We start from the raw sequence: 22,486 nt of genomic DNA, 5'->3' as shown, positions 1-22,486 counted from the left end.
GCCATTTAGAGTATGACAAGGACAAAGAGAAGTGTTTCACAAAGAAATTTCTTTGTTTGGCATCTCCTACATCTACCATCATATCTCCTTTATTTGCTTTTACTAGATGCTTTTCCTAGCCACGCTCCCCCAGCTCCAAATATTTTCATTTTCCCTGTCCCACAAGTATTTTTGTTGTAAATTACTACTCCTTCCTTCCCCTAGCAAAGTTCCCATTTCCTCAGTGAAACCCATTGCAACCAGATATTAAGAGGAAAGCGTTCTTTGGGTTCCCAGGTGGCTCAGTTGGTTAAACATCCAACTCCTGGTTTCAGCTTAGGTCATGATCTCGGGGTCATGAAACCCTGCATTGAGCTCCCTTCAGCATGGAGGCTCCTACAGATTTGCTTCTGCTCCCACTGATGCTCTCCCTAAAAAAAAAAAAAAAATTAAAAATCTTTCCCCAAAAAGGGAAAGAATTCTCTTTTTGTTTAACTTATTTTATGTATTTTTTAATTGGCAATGTATACACACAGAAAAAGAAATTTTACAAAAGGATATACAGTGAGAGCAAGTGGCAAGTAACACATTTTGAAACGTATGATTTTATATTTGAAAGCAGATACATGGGTGTTGTGTAAACTGATGAATCATTGAACTCTGTCTCTGAAACTAATAATATACTATATGTTAATTAATTGAATTTAAGTTTTAAAAATTAAATAAATTAAAGCAGATACCTGCTAAACCAAATGAACTTCTGATATAATTATAGGAAGTATAACAAACTTAGGAATAAAAGTAGGCAGTGAAGGAGGAAAATTTTTTGGACAACAGAATACCACATAAAAAAGCAAAACTTAACCTTGCTTTCCGCCCAATCAGCCCCCCTTATGCTATTCTGACTTTTTATACTTTTATCCCTTCCTTATTCTTCTGAACCCATCGATTTGCTTACAGTGCCAGATTTTTAACAATAGCTCTTGTAGCAGTGAGCTTTCAAGTAGCAAGGGAACAAGAACCCTTGTTATGATTCATTTAGGGATTTGCCTGTATTTATTTAATTTCTCTTAATATTTAGTTCTAAAGATCCCTATTACTTATGTGTATCATTCCATTACTTGATATTAGAATTAGTGAACTTAAGGACAAGCCCAGGATATTTTACAAAAGATAAAAATAGGCTTGCTGATTTTTTTTTTTTGCACTCATTATATAATGAGTCAATTCCAGTCAATAAAGTCATTTTACTAGCTTTAATAATGGGTTCTTCATTTGTTCCATTTGTTTGGATTTCTTCTATTATCTTGTAAACCCATTCTAAAGCCTTGATTTTTGAAAACCTGAAATTAAATTGAACACTTCACATGTATACATCAGTTTTAAATGATATAACATTTTATTTTTTTATTTATTTTTAGATTTTATTTATTTATGATAGAGTGAGAGAGGGAACACAAGCACAGGGGAGCTGGAGAGGGAGAAGCAGGCTTCCTGCCAAGCAGGGAGCCCAATATGGGGCTTGATCCCAGGACTCTGGGAACATGACCTGAGCCAAAGGCAGATACCTAAGAACTGACCCACCCAGGCACCCCGATATAGCATTTTATATTTTGTTTTGGAAATTGTGTAAGTTAGGGTTGTCCAGAGAAACAGAACCAAGTGCAGAGACATATACATGTAATAATATAATAATAATATAGTATTAATAAAATATAACAGTTGATAATAAAATGGCATTGATGTAATTGTTATTAATAATTAAAATGTATTGGGGTGCCTTGGTGGCTCAGTTGGTTAAGCATCCAACTCTTGATTTCAGCCCAGGTTATAATCTCACAGTTGTGGGATTAAGCCCATTGGGCTCTGTACTCAGCAGGGAGTCTGCTGGAGATTCTCTCTCCCTCTACCTTTACCCTTCCCCCCACTTGCACGCGCACACATGTTCTCTCTCTAAAATAAGTAATCTTTAAAAAAATGATTTAAAAATACTGATGATGAGTTTATATATATGTGTGTATATATATATATTTGCATATATAGAGATAGATTGATTGTGAAGAATTGGCTCATGCAATTAGAGAGGCTAAGTCCTACCATCTACCATCTGCAAGCTTGAGACCCAAGAAAGCCAGTGGTGTAATTCAAGTTCAAGTCCAGAGGCCTGACAACCAGGGAAACTGATGGTGTAAATCCTAGTTTAAGAGCAGAAGAGCAATGTCCCAATTCAAACAAGCAAGTAGGGGGAGTTGCCTGGGTAGCTCAGTGCCTTTAGGGTCCAACTCTTCTTTTCACTTCAGGTCATGTTCTCAGGGTCATGAGATAGAGCCTCATGCTGGCCATGGAGCCTGCTTGAGATTCACTCTTTCCCTCTCCCCCTACCCCTCCCCTCCATGCTTGCTCTCTTGCTCTCTCTCTAAAAAATAAAAGAAATTTAAAAAATAAAACAATTTAAAAAAATAAACAGGCTGGGAACCAATCCTCCCTTCCTCCACTTTTTGTTCTATTGAGCCCTTCAAAGAATTAAATGGTGTGTACCTACTACGGGAACCCTACAAAGTCAAATAGTACTGAAGTGGTTATACAGTGGTGATTTTTTAACTCCATCATTCCTTCTATTAGTCAGCCTTTTTAAAATTCATGGGTTTATAGTGATAAAGGGTTTTTCCTAGCTTTCCCCTTTCCACGTTTGCAGCCTTTCTCAGAGACAGTAGATCTTTGGCTCCTAATAGCAGCAATATATTTTCATATTTGCTTAATCTTACACAAAATAGTTTTGGAATTCCTACACTCATAGTGCTATTAAAAACCAGCTTGCAAAGCATTCAAGATTTGTTTGCAGTCTTTTTTGTCTTTAATTTGATAGTATATAGACAAATTACTATGTTCAGAACTATGTGGATTAGTTCTCTTTTAATATTGTTTTCTATTTTAATTCCAGTGTAGTTAACAGCGCTATATTAGTTTCAGGTGTAAAATATAGTGATTCAGCAATTCGAAACATTACTCAGTATTCAGCATGATAATTGTACACTTTAATCCTCATCACCCATTTCACCCATTCCCCCCCACACAAACACACACAGCTCCCCTCTGGTAACCATCAGTTTGTTCTCTGTCATTAAGAATCTGTTTCTTAGGGTGCATGGGTGGCTCAGTGGTAAGCTGCTGACTTCAGCTCAGGTCACGATCTCAGGGTCCTGGGATCGAGTCCTACATCGAGCTCTCTGCTCAGCAGGGAGCCTGCTTCCTCCTCTCTCTCTCTCTCTCTCTCTCTCTCTCTCTCACTGCCTGCCTCTCTGCCTACTTGTGATCTCTCTCTGTCAAATAAATAAATAAAATCATTAAAAAAAATCCCCTGTTTCTTGGGGAATGCTTGGGTGGCTCAGTTAGTTAAGCAGTCTGCCTTTGGCTCAGGTCATGATCCCAGGGTCTTGGGATCAAGTTCCAACTCAGGCTCCTTGCTCCGTGGGGAACCTGCTTCTCCCCCTGTGTGCTACTCCCCCAGCTTGTGCTCCCTAGTGCTCTCTCTAACAAACAAAATTTTATTTACTTATTTTTTTTTTTACAAACAAAATTTTTAAAAATCTTTAAAACATTTTAAAAAAAGAATCTGCTTATTGGTTTGTCTTCTTTGCTCATTTATTTCTTAAATTCCAGGTACGAGTGAAATACAGTACCTACCTAAGTCCATTCACATTGTTGCAAATGGCAAGATTTCATTCTTTTTTATGGCTGAATAATATTCCAGTGTGTTTGTGTATGTGTATGTATCACATCTTCTTTACCCAGTTCATCAATTGATGGACACTTGGGCTGCTTCCATAATTTGGCTATTGTAAATAGTGCTGCAGTAATCATAGAGGTGCATGTATCCCTTTGAATTAGTGTTTTTGTATTTGGGGGGTAAATACCCAGTGGTGTGATTACTGGATAGTAGGGTAGTTCTACTTTTAACTTTCTGAGGGACCTCCATGCCGTTTTCTACAGTGGCTGCCCCAGTTTGTATTCCCATCAAACATGGGAAAAATGGTTCCATTTTCTCCACATCACTTGGATTAGTTCTTTGAAGAATTAGTTATTCACCTGAAGTAGTTAGGTTCTCTTGTTTCTATTTGTATTCAATTTTAATCTTTTTTCTCTCATCCTTTTTGATTTAATTTTTTTAAAAGATTTTATTTATTTGACAGAGAGAGACACAGCGAGAGAGGGAATATGAGCAGGGAAAGTAGGAGAGGGAGAAGCAGGCTTCCTGCTGAGCAGGGAGCCTGATGCAGGGCTCAATCCCAGGACCCTGCGAACATGACCTGAGCTGAAGGCAGACACTTAACGACTGAGCCATCCAGGAGCTTCTGATTTAATTTTTTTAACGATGTAAAACATTAACATGGTTCCAAAAGCCAAAACTTTACAAAAAAGTATATTCAGAGACGTGTCACTCGCTGCCCCATTCTTTCTATCTACTCCCTGTAGGTAACCAAATTCGTTAATTTCTGGTTTACCTTTCTTGTGTTTATTTTTATAAAATTAGGTTGTTTCATTTCTTTTTTCTGATTTCCCTTTTTATATGAAGATGGTATATAATATATACTCTTTTATACTTTTTGTTTTTCAATTATGTATTCATAGTCCTAAAATGACACCCTGTTAATCAGTTTGGCAAGTTTTAAATATAAGAATTCTTCCAACAGGAAAATATAGTTCCTTATTCTAGGCTTGAAATTTTTTACCCAGAAAACAAGCAGTTAGTGACATGTCAATAAAACTCATTTATAAACAAACACCTACTCATTAATATTTTATGTGAAGTTCCATATCCTTTATATTCTGAAAGGAAAATATATTATATAATTCACTGCCATTAGCTTTTCTTCCTCTTGGCAGTTTGCTGCTGGCTACTGTCACTGCTATGAAAATGCAGTAATGGTGACTATCCTTCTACAGGGTTTACTTCCATTAAACTTTTAATTTTCAGATTGTAGATTCACATGCCATTGTGAGAAGTAAAATAGATCATGTGTAACCATTTCCCACTTTACTGACATGATAACATCTTGCAAAACTGTGGGACAATATCACAACCAGAAAATTGACATTGCCACAGTCCACTGGTTTTTATTCAGATTTCTGAAGTTTTACATGCACTCGGTGTTGTGTGTGTGTGTTCTTAGTTCTGTGTAACTTTATCACATGTGTAGATTCACCACCACCAAGATACAGGACATTCCCATCACCACACAAGTTTCTCCTGTTGTATAAAGGTTATTTTTAGCCATTGGCTTATTCTCTTGTAGATAAAAAGTAATTTATTTTAGATTTTTAAAAAATTTCTACACTAATCCAAATAAAATCTTTCTAATTGTAAAGAATTATGCTAGAGAGGTGCCTGGGTGGCTCAGTGGGTCAAGCCTCTGCTTTGCCTCAGGTTGTCATCTTGGGGTCCTGGGATCAAGCCCCATACCGGGCTCTCTGCTCAGCAGGGAGCCTGCATTCCCCCCCCTCTCCGCCTTCCTCTCTGCCTATCTCTCTCTCTCTCTGTCAATAAATAAATAAAATCTTTTATTTTATTTTATTATTATTTTTTTTATTATTACTTATTTATTTGACAGATAGAGATCACAAGCAGGCAGAGAGTCAGGCAGAAAGGAGGAAGCAGGCTCCCTGCCAAGCAGAGAGCCCAATGCGGGGCTCAATACCAGGACCCTGTGGGATCATGACCTGAGCCGAAGGCAGGAGCCCTAATTCACTGAGTCACCCAGGCGCTCCAAAATCTTTTAAAAATAAAATAAAGAATTATGCTAGAACTGGGCTTTTTATTTGTTTGTTATGAATGCAGTTAATTGTGACAGGTAGCCGCTGTCCAGAATTCTAAGTCTGGGGGAAAAAAAGAATTCTAAGTCTGAGTTAGTGTTTATTATATTTTAAGCATTCAGTAATGCAACAAGAATCGGATTTATGGATCATTTTCTTCTTAAATCTTCTCAAATCACCCAGTCTCTAAGGGTGAGTTAGTTGAACATGGTTATCAAAAACTTAAAATGAAAATAAAGTCATGCCTGTATTCTGTAGGTACATAAAGACTAAAAGAGAGACCAATATTGACAAGAGACTTACCTTTCAACTGTTCAAAATTTTTGACATGGAAGAATGAAAACCTTCCCCCAAAGATCGATAACAAGATGGGCATGCCCATTTTCACCACTAGTACTCAACAGTTTACAGGAAATTCTAATCAGAGTAATTAGAAGGACGGAGGGAAGGGAAGAAGAAAGAAAACAAAAGATAAAACTGTCTCTGTTTGCAGACAACATGGTGCTATATAGAAAATTCCAAAGAATGCACAATGACTGTGTTCCTTATTATGTAACTCTGAATAATTAATTTGTTTCAGTTTCCATGTCTGTAAAATCGTATAGATAATGTTTATCACAGAGTGTGATTTTAAAGATTAAGATAGAGCTTGTAAAAAGTAGCAAGTACCATGCTTTGACTTCAGAAAGAGTTAAAAAAAAAACTTAGCAATGTATTTCATCATTACAGTCCAGCTATCATCATTCAAAATAATCATATAAGATAAGTAGAGGTTCTGTGACCAATTTACCTTTTTCTCTATAAGACATAATATTAAGAGGACAAAGAAAACCCTGAGGATTCTGTCCTTGTAATGTACATATAACTTTCAGGTTTCTTGAGATTATATACAAATACATCTCTTATAGGTAGTGACTTTGATGTAAATTATTAGAAATGGAATTAACTAAGAGTTTATTGTAGCCTTTGAGAGAATATGGTACCGACAGAGTAGTAAGGCAAAAATCTGAATATAAAAGTTTAATTTCAGTGTGGAGGAACAGAGTTTGTGTTTAGACCATTATTTTGAGAAGTGGTTTGTGGGGAATAAAAGAATGTTCATTAAATTAAGTAAAAGCATTAAGCAGTATCAAGGTCCCAGCAAATCATATACTTGTAATATTGACCATCAATACTGCTGTAAGATTTCTGTAGCACTCACAGTTTAGGCCAGAGAGTGAAGAATTCAAATAGGTAGGAAATCCAGGATTACAGATTAGGACATGTGTGTGGCAGAAGGTTAAGGGGCTTTTGTTCTTTTTGTAACTATCCCCAACTTTTTAAAAACGTAATTGACAAATAAATTTGTATATATTTAAAGTATATAATGTGATGATTTGAAATATGTGCGTGTGTATGTACCCATTCCATGAAACTTGTTGCTATCAAGATGGGAGGAGTTGATTTCCTTCAGAAAGAAGTAAAAGGAGAGGAAAGGAGATTAAAATAAAAATGGGCTGGCTGGCTCAGTCAGTGGAGCATTTGACTCTTGATCTCAGGATCCTGAGTTTGAGGCCCATGTTAGGCATAGAGTTTATTTAAAAATTAAAATAAAAATTTAAAAAAATGAAATAAAAATGAAAAGAATGATGGATTATCTACTAGACTACTGGAAGACAAGTTTCCCTGAGAAAGCAGCTCAAGCATGTGAAGGATATTCTGAAAACAGTTTCCCGAGTTATTTGATACTCAGGCCATACGGCTCTCCAACGTTGTCAAAAACAGTTTGCCTAGCTGAGGCCCTCAATAACTATTTTAACTTGAGAAACAGAATTATTAACAGGTCCTTTGGAGATGCTACATGCACAACTCCTGGGAGCACCATTCCCATCTTAATCTATCTTAACAGGCCCCTTGGAGTCATTCAAGTGGCAGCCCTGTAGGACCTACTCTTCCCACATAATTCCATAAGGGTCAACAAGGTATATCATCTGTTCTTCAAAGTGTGGTGGGTAAGATGGTGTAGAGAGACCATCACTTCAGTCCTCCCAGGAAAAGAGTGCAAGGTGAAGAGCCCTTAGCATTGCTTCTCATGGTGAAATAGCTCATTTGCCCCAGCATTGCCCCTGTGAGGCAGTGAATAACGTTGATATAACGTTAGGGGAAGCTAGAGGTTCCCAGCCCTGGGTGGGAATCATTTAAACCCACTTGCTCCTTGAGACTTTTGGAGCTCAATGGAAATACCTGGAATTCCTTTATGACACTATCTTTTAAACTGAGGTTCAGGTACTAAGCAAGTAAGGCCTCTGACAGGTGATTCTTCATTGAAATACATGATAATAAGGGAAAACGTTTAAAGAGAAAAGATCATCTGCAATTCCATTTTCCTCACCTAAGTTTTAGGTTTTGCCTAAATGCTGTTTCTCCATTCCTTGCTTACATACCTCATATATTTTACTTGGATGAAACATACTGTACATATTCATTGTGTATGAAAACTTAACATATCATGTTAGTCTTATTTTTAATAGTACAGAAATGTTAATGGATAACACTGATGTGGTTTTGAAAGCATTTAAATAAAATTTCTGGCTTCTTTTCATAAAATCAACAGTACAGATCTGTGATCTCTGAAACAGTAGTCACTAGCCAGTCACACATGAGCCTCTGAAATGTGACTAGTCCGAAATGAGATGTGCTGTAAGTATAAAGTACACACTGGATTTTGAAAAAAAGCATAAAATAGTTCATGAATAATTTTTTTTTTAAACTTTTTATTTTTTATAAACATATATTTTTATCCCCAGGGGTACAGGTCTGTGAATCACCAGGTTTACACACTTCACAGCACTCACCAAAGCACATACCCTCCCCAATGTCCGTAATCCCACCCCCTTCTCCCAAACCCCCTCCCCCCAGCAACCCTCATGAATAATTTTTATTGATGATACTTGAAATGATAATACTTTGGATATATTCATTAGAATATATTATTAAAATAAATTTCACTTGTTTCTTTTTACTTCTTTTAGTATGGCTACTGGAAAATTTTAAATTATATATGTGGCTTACATTTTATATCAGACTGCACTGATATAGATTATAAAATTGGAACAGACACTAAAACTAGAACAATAAGGGAACGGCTAAATCATCTTTGGTATGTTTACTAGGTACAGTATTACACAGCCTTGAAAATTATAAATCTATGGGTGATGTGGCCAAAAAATATATATGTAATATTATATTTAGGAAAGTATGATATAAAGTCATATAAATTGTTTCAAAAAAAGAACCTAAGAATTTTTCCTATACGCTAATATGCTAACTAGCGATATGTTCAGGAGGTAAGATTACAAATGAAGTTTTCTTTGTTTTCAAATTTAAAAGAATACCTTTATAATCTTTATCACACTGAAATTTATTTATTTGTTTATTTTTTTAAAGATTTTATTTATTTATTTGACACAGAGAGACAGATCACAAGTAGGCAAAGAGGCAGTCAGAGAGATAGGGGGAACCAGGCTCCCCACTGAACAGAGAGCCTCATGTGGGGCTCAGCCCCAGGACCCCGAGATCATGACCTGAGCCAAAGTCAGAGGCTTAACCCACTGAGCCACCCAGGCACCCCCACACTGAAATTTATTAAGCCATAAATCTTTTTTTTTATTTTTAAGATTTTATTTATTTATTTGACAGACAGAAATCACAAGTAGGCAGAGAGGCAGGCAGAGAGAGAGGAGGAAGCAGGCTCCCCACGGAGCAGAGAGCCCGATGCAGGGCTCGATCCCAGGACCCCGCGGTCATGGGCTTTAACCCACTGAGCCACCCAGGCGCTCCATATCTTATTTTTTATTTAAAAAAAAAAAAAAAATCACTGGGTAACACTGACTCATAGACTTAGATCAAGATAAATAAGGAGAGTGGTAAAATTAGGGTTCTCAGGGGCCCCTGGGTGGCTCAGTGTGTTAAAGCCTCTGCCTTTGGCTCGGGTCATGATCCCAGAGTCCTGGGATCAAGCCCCGCATCGGGCTGTCTGCTCCGCGGAGAGCCTGCTTCCTCCTCTCTCTCTCTCTGCCTGCCTCTCTGCCTACTTGTGATCTCTGTCTGTCAAATAAATAGATTAAATCTTTAAGAAAAAAAAAAATTAGGGTTCTCAGAGTGGTACTGTGGAGAAAAGAGCAAGCCAATTAACTCCATTTCACATCCTCTCCCCCTGTTCAGTGGAAATGAAAGAAAGCAAAAACGCCAACAGCAGGATGACTGAGAATATATGTTGTGTTTATAAAGAGATGAAAGAATGAAGGAGGAACATTTACATCTTTTACCACCTTGTAAAGAAAAGGATTAGAAAACTGAATTTAAGATCTTTTAAAAAGAATTAACGGTGTGAAAATGACTTACTATGTTTAAATGCTTGATCTTGGTAATTTTTTTTTCATTCATAGATTCATGGTGTTGCTAGTTAAAGTTGAGAAATCATCAGAAGAAATCATGGAAATAATGCAAAATTTAAGCAGTCTACAGGTTAGCTTCCCCTCCCCCCCTTTGGGGCATGTAATTTTTCATATGTCTGTTACCTCAATTGAAAAAGGAAAATAGGGGGGCGCCTGGGTGGCTCAGTGGGTTAAGCCTCTACCTTTGGCTCAGGTCGTGATCCCAGGGGCCTGGGATCGAGTCCTGCATGGGGCTCTCTGCTCAGCAGGGAGCCTGCTTCTCCTCATCTCTCTCTCTGTCCGTCTCTCTGCCTATTTGTGATCTCTCTCTCTCTGTCAAATAAATAAATAAAATCTTAAAAAAAAAAAAGAAAAGAAAAAGGAAAATAGGAAAGAAACCCCAGCTTGGAGAATTCAATCCAGAAATGAATTCGCAGGGAATATGTCTGATTTCCTTTTCATGGGAATTTTTCTTATAGGAACATGAATTAACTATAATATTTTAGTAATATGTGACTTTTTCACATTTTAAAGCTTGCAGTACTTGACCTGCCAAAAAAAATTAAATTTCCCACCACAGATTTTAAGCTTTTCAGATGAAAGAAACCATAAACTATATTTTCACTAGACTTGTCAGTAATATTATATTTGTAGAGAACTTAACTTATTTAAGATGTCTTTTTTTTTAGGCTTTGGAGGGCAGTAGAGAGCTTGAAAATCTCCTTGGTGTCTCACATGCATCATGTTTCTTACAAAGAGAAATGCAGAAAATGAAAGAACTAAGTAAGAAAATTCATGAGTTTTCAATGGTATCTCTCCATTCCTTATTTGTAAATGTAAATATAGATGCTAATGTGTTCAGTTTTAGAGATAAACCTAATTTTCCCAAATTTAAATCTGATAGAATTTTTTATATATGGCATTACTGAACATGTAATGGACATATTATTTAGAGAATAAGAAGCCATATATATATATATATATATTTTTTTTTTTTTTGCCAGGATATGTTACGTTAGGGATTCTTGTTGAATATGAAGGAAAAGAATATGCCTTGCAAACTGATAACCAGACTTTTTAAAAATCTGGTGCTTATTCTTTAAATATAGGATATAATAAGGTATTGCATTTTGTACTTGATACCTGTGTATATTACTTCAAATTATTTTTTTCTCATGAAGTCATCCCAGGATGAGAAATTATTCATATGCCATGCTAATTCTTAACGTGAGTTTTTTTTTTTTTGTTGGGTTTTTGTTTTTGTTTGTTTGTTTTGTTTTGTTTTTTGGTTTTGGGGTTTTTGTTTTTTAGTGATAAAAGTAACAGAACAAAAACTGCTTGAAAAGAAGAGTTCAGGACTTCCCAACAAAGGTAAAGAATTGTGTTTTCATTTATATAAAAAAATCCTTTCATCTCATTTTATTATCAAAAACCAGTCATCATGAGTCCTTTTTTAGTGTGATCTTTTTAAAAGATCATAAATCTCATTTGCAAACCTTATACTGAATTTGACAGACCATGTCTGATAAGATAACTTCCCTGATGATTAAACTTTTAAAATAACTTTTGGAAATACAATGTTCAGTGTAAGATTTAAATTTTGTCTTTTTATTAAAAGTTCTTGAGAATATAGACAAATAGGGAGAACAAAGCATTAATATATAGCAACTTTTAATGGTGAATTAGGATTACACAGAGCATAAAAAGTTACTTTGTAACCAGTGTTCTGAAAACTTTCAGATCATTAATGATGTTTGATCTACTGTGAACTCATATGCCTCTGAGCGTTTCACAGTATGGGAAACTAAATTAGCAGGTTTTCGCATAACACATGCACATCCATACCTCAGTAAGCAAAATGATCATGGACTATAAACTATTAAAACCTTTAGACCAACTTAAGAGAGATCATTTTAGTATTACTGACATGAATGCCATTTTGCAATCTCTGCAAGTGGAGATTGGCCTTTAAACGGGTAGCCATGTTTTAGTCTACCATTTTTGAGTTACCAATGACTACCATTTATAGTAATGGACCAGTAATTACTATGGACTAGGATCAGCGAGCAGATCTTTGTAGCAATTTTGCAAGATATTATCATTGTCATTATAGATAAGGAACAAAGACAAAAAATGTTAAGTTACTTGCCCAAAGACACTACTACTTAAGTGTCAGAGTAGAGATTGCAATTAAAGACTAGTCTAACCTCAAGTAGTATGGTTTTTCTCATTGTTCCATGTTCCCTCTTCCTACAACAAATGCAGTCGTCTAGTCATCCCAGTGTTTAGATTCAAACATATGAGGCATAACTGAAACCACTTCAGCCAGTGTAGTATATTAGACTGCATTTAGGATCTTTTACAAGCCAGTGATGAGTTTGCACTGGAAAGTGCTGGGATTCCCTGTTCCTTCCGAAGGCCACCTGGGTAATGCAGGGCACTAGCCCTGGCAGGATTCCTCCAGGGCTCATGTAGGAAGAGAGCTGAGCAGGTTTCCTGAGCCATTCAGTAGAGCAGCTAACTTTCACTATGATCCCAAGAATTTTAAGACTATGAAGTTAGCTTTTAGGAAAGGCTTCTATATTTCTATATAAATTCTATATATTTAGGAAATCTCTTCTATACTGTGAAACTGGCTTATAATGTGTAGCTGGGTTTCAGTCTCTTTTAACTTGACAAGTTTTAGAGGATCATAAGGGTAAATTAAAATGTTTACTATTTCCAAAGCAGAGGAAATCTTTCTTCTATATATTATGTGCTGGTGGTGTGAATTCTTTTCAGTCTGTAATTTTCTAGAATTGACTAGAATTAGGCTTTACAGAGTTGACTTTCACTAAATTTTGAGAAATGAGGAAGGGAAAATTGTAGAATAAATAAGTGAATTGTCACTTTAATAATGAGAAAAAGTTTTCCAAAAGTATTGTTGCCTTCCCTAAATATTTATTAAGATTTTGAAGTTATATTCCATGTGTTAAAAATTATCTCCTTTCAGTTACCTAGTATATACCAATCCTTTGTGTGTTTATGCATGACCAGCCTCAAAACTATTTTCTAGTATTTTAGACATTGGAACTGACTTGCCCATTACCAAGTTTTCCCTAAGGACTGTTTGTTCATGCATAAAGGAGATTCTTATGACTAAATCATGTTTTAAAATGTCTAATTAGCACTGATTATTTGTTGTGGTTTAAATGAAAACTGAGGGGCGCCTGGGTGGCTCAGTTTGTTGGGCAGCTGCCTTTGGCTCAGGTCATGGTTCCAGAGTCTTGGGATCAAGCCCCAGATCCTGCTCCCTGCTCAGGAGAGCCTGCTTCTCTCTCTCCCTCTGACTGCCGCTTTGCTTACTTGTGCTATCTCTCTGCCAAACAAATAAATAAAATCTTTGAAAAAAAATTTTTAATTAAAACTGAATTTAGATAAATAAAATGTATAATAGCTATAAAAATATATACTAGAATATATGTCATCTTCCATTTCTGTATCTTGGCAAGAGCTGCATTAGCTTTTATATTTCCCAAGGTATTCAGATCTTCATTCGTTTTTCAACTAATTTTTTTTTTTAAGATTTTATTTGTTTATTTGACAGAGAGAGAGAGATCACAAGTAGGCAGAGAGGCAGGCAGAGAGAGAGGGAGAAGCAGGCTCCCTACTAAGCAGAGAGCCCAATGCATGGCTTGATACTGGGATCCTGGGATCATGACCTGAGCTGAAGGCAGAGGCTTTAACCCACTGAGCCACCCAGGCACCCCTTTTCAACTAATTTTTTTAAAGTGCTGTTGCCTGAAAAATCTTTTGAAGCTTACTTCCTTTATAATTTGAGTTTGAGTGTTTTTACTGAGTGTTTTCCCTTCTTCTCTCTCTGGTTCATAATATATGTATTTTTTTATTTTGGTGGTTTTGTTTTGTTTTTGATTAAAGATGATGTACATCAACACATTTATACACATACAATTTTTTTTTTGCTGAGTTCATAACTTCCAACCTTTTTTATTTATACATTCATTTTACAAGGACTTTGCTAGTATTTTTGACATCTCAAACGAATTTGCTTTAGATGTTCCTTATTTGGGGATCCAACCTTCAACTTTTTACAGAATTGTTTAAAATTTAAAATGTTTGGGGAATCTTTTTAATATTAGAAATGATATAAAAATAACTCCCATAATATGTATGAGATTTGTTTTATTAGGTACTTAATGAAAATAACAAATTACTTGTTTCATGATCAAAACAATTTCCTTCAGATTCTCATAAAATTTTCCTAGAATAGTTAAAAGTAGACGGTATCAGGAAAATTCCAACATTTATGCTGTTGGGCCTCTTCATGTTGGTCCTGTAGTTCTATTTGTTTTTCCATGTCACTGCTAACTTGTTTTAGCATCAGTTGCAGTCTATATTACCGGCCGAGCAGTATAACTGTGAAAATAACATGCTAGTGTTTTAAATAAATAGACATCTGACACACATTCTTAAGCTTTTATGTAACATTCAGGGGAAATTAAAATGTATACAATAACATGAAAAGGTACACTGAGATTTACATAGTTTTAAAAAGAACTGGACATTGCAAATCAGGGAATGCTTTGATAGAGTATATGAATAAAAGAGGCTCTCCCCTGCTAAATACAAATTTCTTAAACAAAGGAAAGCTTTCTCTCTTTTTTCAGTTACTTAGGAAGTAAGCCTGACTTCACTTTCCTTAATAATATTGGCTTTATGACTCTTAGAAAAATAATGAGATGAAAGGTCCTTTTTCTGTTAGATTTAGATGTGAATTTTCATAATTATTCTTAATTTGTTATGCTGAAGATATAAAACATGGCCATTCAATGGGTTGATACAGATGGAATGTCACATTATCATCACATGGTAAGGCATGAAATTTATTTACTTTACATAATCAACCTCTACTTAAAACAACTTGGTACAAATATTCCTAAGTCAATAGATGGTATTATATAGTACTTAGTATTTTCATTTTTTTCTGGAAATATTAAAAAATACCATCATTGTTTGCCTATGACCAGTACTTCCAGTAAACAAAATGTTTTTGAAAAGAATGTAAGCAAATTGTAGAACAGTTGCCAAGATATGCAATCTAGACACTTAGCTTTAGTCCAAAACATATTTTATCTGTTTTGAGAATAATTGTGTAGGTTGCAGTATGCATATTTGAAATGAAATGTAACCATCTGAACTTTACATTGTTCAAAAAAGTTGATTGTCTCAGCTATTCGTAATACAAAATATTTCAGAATTTCTAGCTGTGGCCTTCAAAAGAAAAGCACAAACTATAACATTTCTGTTTTCTTTAGCTACCTTACTGTCTTACATTGTAAAATACATCTGGGTCATAGGATTTCAAATTTTCAAATTCTTGGACTACAGGACAAATTTTAAACTCTTTTTGTTCTAAGACTATAAAATAGTTTGATATGGCCTTTTCATTCTAACCACCCACGGAAGTATTTTTTAACTTAAAAATACGTTGTTCTTTCCCCCACTCAATCTTGAAAAAGTATTTATCATATTGGCCAAATAATTTTACTCCCTAGAAAACTACTACCCTTTTTGTTTTTTATATCTTAACATTAAACAGTATCATTTTTAAATACTTCAGTTTTAAAAGTACTAAGTTTGAAGTCGAGACATGATGAGTTTTAGAAGAAACAACAAAAATTCCTTCCTGTGCCTTAATGTTCTTGGTTTATCTGGAGATAAAAAAAAAAAATGGAGATACTAGTTTTGGTGACCTAGATCTACATTAATCTACAACTATAGTCCTTAGCTCTTTTTCAGAATTCACCTACCATGTATGTTGTATGTGGTTCATACCTTTCCTATTAATAATGTTAATGCCCCTGTCTTACACTATTCATCACTGTTTTGGGGATATATTTTGACTGCTTACTTGAGATTTGTCTAGAATTTAAGAAAAAACAAACTGATCTATTACTTTTCAAAGCCTTTTAAATAATTTCTTCTGCAATTTGAATTTTTGTATACCTCTTTAGAAGTATGATCATTTTAATCTTTTAAATAATCAGTTAAAAAAAATTAAACCATAGATTTGAACTAACTTAATAGCAATTATGTGTTTAAGAGGTGTAAATAACTTGCTATCAGACATTACGAATATCTAGGTGCTCTGTATGTGCTGATGACAACAAAATTGAAACGAAAGACTGTAATAATTCTGACTGGTTTTCTCTGCAGAAGATATTGATTATTTGTGTGTGGTGAGAGATTTGGAAAATTCAATTAAAGGAGTTGTGCAAAGGTTTCATAAATTTTCCTTCTACAGCATGTACACAGACATTGTTGCGTATTAAATCAATGCAGCACTTCACAATATATTTTCTTTGAAACATAAAAATAAATAACATTTAAACAGTTCTGCTTACTACAGAAACAAATTTTATTTTCTGTGAAGCATTTAGTCATGTGCTATCACTGACTCATACACATTTGCCAGCTGTAACAAATTTTATAGACATTTTCTCCAGAGACATATCTCACATACTATGAATTTTTAAATGAGCAAATGGTGAAGAAGGGATGTCAGCAATATAAAAATTGATCAGTTAAAAGATAAAAGCATAAGTAAAGAGATTTGTATGGTAGTCTTAATAGGTTTTATTAAATAAAAATACTATAAAAAGACAGTAATGAACAGACTGAAGACTAACCATTCTTGAGGTGGAGAAAAATTATTCTGGCACATTTAGTAGAAATTGGTTTTATGTCACCTGACAGGTGAACATTTTTTTCCCCCATTTTAACTCTTAGAGTAGTCAGAAATGCGCCTCAGAAAAGAGTTAGATAAATTTTCTAAGTGGTTTATGTATTAAACACATATATAAAATAATATAGCAGGTATTTATGGTGTCATATAGCTAATTATATAGTTAAAAGCAGGACTTCTGTAAAAAGTATTAGGTGATTTTTCCTCCAGCTCAGACCTCATGCAGGAGGAAAGACATTTGAATGCATATGTTCCCACCATGTGACTTCAGCCCTCTGGAATCTCTCTCTTTGTGGACTCCAGACCTCTCTACTGCTTCTCTCTCCACCTTGATTGCTCTTTCTTCCATCTCTGTCTAGTAAATTCCTGCTCATTCTTTAAGGTCAGCCTCAGATGTCACATCCTCTGTGTAACTTTACCCAGCTTGCCTAGGTAAAGCTAAATTGCTTCTTCTGGCCTTCTACAACACTTGTCTAAATGTTTATAAATGTATTATGCTGTAGTATTGTAGTGTATTGTAATTGTCCAGTTACAGGGCTCCTGGGCTCCTCCTTGGCAAACAAACAAAGCTCATATCTCTGTATTATAGCCCCAGAGCCTAATATATAACCTGATAGAAGGCCCACAATGCATGTTCAATGAATGAGTAAAAATAAATGCCACTCTAAGAATTTTTTAAAGGAATTTAAATATTTTCAAATCCTTATAAATCATGATCTCCTTTGAGGCACCTGGGTGGCTCAGTGATTTAGGCCACTGCCTTCAGCTCGGGTCATGATCTCAGGGTCCTGGGATCGAGCCCCACATTGGGCTCTCTGCTCGGCCTGGAGCCTGCTCCCCCACCCCGCCCTGCCTGCCTCTCTGCCTACTTGTGATCTCTCTTTCTTTGTCAAATAAATAAATAAAATTTAGAAAAAAAATTATGAACTCCTTCCGTGCCTCATCCATTTAATATTTACTGAATGCCTATGATGAGCCAGGCCCTTTTCTAGCACTGGGGATACAGTAATGAACAAGGCAAACATAGATAGTCCTGCCCTCGGTATTGTAGAATCAGTCACCAAAGAGAAATAATTTTAACAAAGCATAAGCATACATAATAATAATAAAGTCTTTTTGGCACTTTTTATCCTAAGTTCTTAAATGTACATTCTGAAAGAGAATTGGGCAAATTGGTAAGATGTTGAAATGAGAATTTATAACTCCAAAGCTATTTGTAAGGTAAAATAAAGCTTTAGGTTCTTTAATTTCATTTGATTCAGCATTTATTCTACATCATATACTGTGACAACTTACTTTGAACTGTTTTCTAAAAAAAATGTTTTTTTCTTATAGGATTGTATCATCTTGACAGCTATGAATTCCTTAAGGGCATTTTAAACTAAGGTAGGCTTTCACCATTCTAATAAAGGTTAGCCTTGTTAAATTTCACTGTTTTGTTCAGATGGAAACATTTTATTTATATTATCAAATTTGATACTGTCTATGAAGAAAATAAGGACATGAGCTTTGGAGGTGTTTTTGAAATTACATTTAATCTATTTTTATAAATAATAGGATAATCTGACAAGATATGTGAATGAGAGGCTGGTTAAAAAGAACTGTAGAGCTCATCAGCCTAGTTTTAAAAGTGAAAAAGTACATATATTTAGGTGAGTGTATAGAGGGCTCTTAATTTAGCACCTTTAGTATAAATAACTAATTAGGTACTGACAGGTGGGTTATAGTTTCTGTAGGACACATGTAACTGAATGAGATACAAGTCTATGAATTTGGAAATTTGCTGAATTAAGTAAATAATTATATATTAATTAGTTGTATCTTTCCTTCAAAACAGTTCTCTGTAGATTCAGCAATATAAGTAAAAAATGATAAATTTATAGCATTAGCTAGAAGCAGTATGAGTCATAATGTGATATTAGTGTCTAATGTGCCTGTAACTGAAGGTTTGCATTAAGAACTAGACTATCCCAGACTTAGTGGCAGTGATATTCCAATTAAGATTCTTAGACGCTAACCCCATGTTGCCTGCTATCTCTTAGAAACAAATTAAAGCAAAATAAATTCTATACTGAAAATACATTTCTTTGGAAATGGTATTTCAAATGATTAGTATTAGCTTCCTAACTAACAGTTTTCAAAATATTTGCAAAGCATCTTATGTACAAAATTGTGTCACTTTTCATTCATTATAATGTTTATTCTGTTGTACACAACAAATAATAGTTTATAATAATAACTGATACTTACTAAGCACTGCCAGCGTGCCAGGTACTACTACAGGCACATTATACAAATTACACTCAACCTTTTCAACAATGTGTGTGATATATAGTTATTGTCTTTATTTTATAGTTAGGAAACTGAGGCACAAAGAGGTTAATAACCTTGTCCTAGAATTACCTCAGAAACAGAGCCAGGAGGCTAACCTGAGTAGGCTGGTATCAGAGCCTTTGCTTTGCCCACTCACAATAGTAAACTATGATTGTCAGGCTTCACTGCCAGTCAAAGGTTTTAGTTCCTATGAAATAGTAAGGATCTAATATATATACATAAACACATGTACTCGTCATAGGGTTAAACATTTTGTGGAAAATTTCTGGTCCATGGCAGTCCACAGACAACTATTAGATGGCTATCATAAATACATAGTGACTGTTATTCATCTGGCTAATAACATACACATTTAGTATATGATGGTCTTATTTGTGAACTTTGGAGAACTTAGAGTACTGAGAATAGCTTTGTGTTCCTGGAGTCTAATAAAAATTAGAATGTTAGGGGTGTTATTCTGAGTCTTTAATATGAGTAGTATTTACAAAAAACTTGCAGGAATGAAGGTTGACCCACCACTCAGCTTCCCTTTTTGTGGAAAGCAGTAGAGAAATAACAATGACATGAAATTGGACTAAACCTTTGAGGCATTTCTCTGGGCTCATTTGACTGTGTTTTCTTATTTTGGGCACTTTCTTCATGATCATACCCATTCCTTGACTTTAGTTCTTACCTTAGTGGAATTGATAGTTTCCAAATCGACTTTGACCTTCCTGAGCTATAAACCCACAATCTCAGCTGCCATATATTGTCCCCTAAGAAAATTGATTTCATCATTTCCTCCCCAAATTCTAACGCATTCTACTTTTTTAGGGATTACATTCATCCAGTGGTAAGGCTTACAACCTCAAAATTCTCTCCCTTTTTTGTGCCCCCATGTGCAACTGCTGCCAGGTCAGCTCCCTTCTAAAAATGTTTACCTCTCCCTTCCATGCCCCCTGTACATGCCCCTTGTACTGTACTGGCCTCTCATCCAGATTATCCTCCCCACTGTAACCTGCCTCTGCTTATTGGTCTCTTTTCCCTACAGCTTGTCCTGCTATTGAACAAATTATGCTTAAGAAGATATCACTCTACCATATTCACAGTAAAATCCAAATTTATATTTATCCTCCCCATTGTAACCTGCCTCTCTGCCTCTCTGCCCCTCGGTCCCTTATCCCTACAGCCTGGCCTGCTACTGAAAAAATTATGCTTAAGAAGATATCACTCTATCATATTCACAGTAAAATCCAAATTTATACTAACATTCAGAACTCTTCCTAATGTGACCACAGCTTACCTTGTCCTTGGTCCTTAATCTCTCCAGATTATGTACCATTCTCCAGACACACTCCTCAGAGAGAAACTTTCTCATTCCCTTATCTTTGTTCTTGTGTTTCCTCTGCTTAACATGTTTTCCCCCGTCATTGTAAAAAATTTACCCATCTTTCAGAATCTGCTTATGACTCACCTTGCATTAGACTTCTTCAGATCCCTCTGTTCCATGTTCTCTCATTGTTCCTTTTTTGTGCATTTGTCATAGCTGTCCAACTGATTTTGTCCTGTGCTCAAAAAACCTTTGACAAGCACAGTACTCCTAATACCATTGTGCCCAACTTCCCCATCTACGTCAGTTCCTGTCCTCTCTCACACTTAAGTGATTATGCCTCCTGACCTTTATTGTTCAGGGGGGAGAAATACCCCAGATTCATTCCCAGAGCCTTTAACAAGCAAACTATTATAAAATAATGTTAGAATAAGAGAGAGTGTGAGTAAGAGAGGCGGCAACCTGTAGGCCACAGACAGGACAAAGACCAGCAAAGGACTGGAGGGCGCATGGTAGGCTAATATTAACAGGGGATACTGCAGGAGATACTGGAGTAATATATCTAGAAACAACTGATTAAATAACTTGGTTAACAAAAGTGTGAGCCTTAGTATAAAGGTAGCACTTGCATTATGCCAACCTTTTAAACCTAGTGATCAAGCTGAAGATCCAAGATTTATATTCTATACATGAAATGATAATAAGGCAAGCTATGGTAAGCAATACAGGTTCAGACCCCTCTTCTTTCTAGGATTCTGGGCAATAGCAAGCACAAAAAAGGATGAATCCATTTAGAATCAAAGTGTCAACTTAATTAGTGGAGAAATTAACTTCCAACATGGGAGGCCCTCCGACAGAAGCTTAGGGTAACTAATATGGAGTGGGCCTCAGGTAGAAGTGAAGCCTTCTCTCTCCCACACTAAGTCTAAATCTTGAACCCTGTGAATCTCAATCTTGAACCCAAGGAGAGAGCTGGATCTTTGGGGGCACCGGATGAAGCCCCGCATCGGGCTCTCTGCTCAGCGGGGAGCCTGCTTCCTCCTCCCTCTCTCTCTACCTGCCTCTCTGTCTACTTGTGATCTCTGTCAAATAAATAAATAAAATCTTCAAAAAAAAAAAAAAAGAAAGAAAGAAAGCTGGATCTTTGAAATAAACTCCTTGTCCACATGACATTGATCACAGTATTTGTTTTTGGTGGATCCTGAATTTGGCGTTAGAATCTTTCTCAACACACTTCTAGCAGCCCTGATCAATTGATGAAACTCTTTTGCAATGCTCTGGCATTATAACAGAGGAGAGGATTTGGATTACATATCCAGCACCAGCTCTGTTATCTACTTAGCTCTGTGGCCTTAACAAGGCACTCGGTTCCCCGAAACCTTAATTATAAAATGAGACTGATATTTACCTTGTGGGATTGTACAAAATGAACTTAACTAGCACCTCTCCCATAGTAACTAGTCTTACTCTCCTGTATAATATTGTCATTACGTCTGATACCTGTGTATCAGTAACCCATAGGGATATTAAGTGAACACTAGAGTGCTTAAAATCTTCTACAGGAATTCAGAGCAAACTCAAATTGGCAAGCATTGGTGGTTGTCAAGTTGGCAACCTGCCTTCTTCTAGGGTGGACTCTCATGAATAGGGAAATATAGGAGCCTACCATGCATTACTTAATAGCTGCCAATGTAAGCATGGAAGGGATATTTCAGGAGTGAAAGGCCCATGTACCCTATGGGAAATATGCCATCATTTGCCAATGGCTGAAGACTTCCTCTCACAGAGGTCCTAATCCAAACGGCAAGAACTTCTGCCACCACTAGGAGGCCCCAGAGGGACATACTCTGAATAAGAATGCCAGTAAATACGGTCTCTTTTTTTGGGGGGCAG

At 35.8% G+C, this 22,486-nt stretch overlaps 1 protein-coding gene across 1 annotated transcript in view; it reads left to right on the top strand.

Annotated features, from left to right (window-relative positions):
- Nucleotides 1-22,486, top strand: part of ITGB3BP (integrin subunit beta 3 binding protein) — a 67,313-nt gene that overhangs the window by 40,527 nt on the left and 4,300 nt on the right. Inside the window, exons 5-8 of the mRNA XM_082687872.1 lie at nucleotides 10,218-10,296; nucleotides 10,895-10,988; nucleotides 11,517-11,576; nucleotides 18,286-18,336. Coding sequence (XP_082543998.1) covers nucleotides 10,218-10,296; nucleotides 10,895-10,988; nucleotides 11,517-11,576; nucleotides 18,286-18,335 — 283 coding nt within the window. The 3' untranslated portion in view covers nucleotide 18,336. The remainder of the gene's footprint in view (nucleotides 1-10,217; nucleotides 10,297-10,894; nucleotides 10,989-11,516; nucleotides 11,577-18,285; nucleotides 18,337-22,486) is intronic.

The sequence above is a fragment of the Mustela nivalis genome (assembly GCF_964662115.1).
Source record: "Mustela nivalis genome assembly, chromosome: 10".
Lineage (NCBI taxonomy): Eukaryota > Metazoa > Chordata > Mammalia > Carnivora > Mustelidae > Mustela > Mustela nivalis.
The sequence above is the reverse complement of the archived record's forward strand: the minus strand, read 5'-3'. Positions and strand labels throughout refer to the sequence as shown.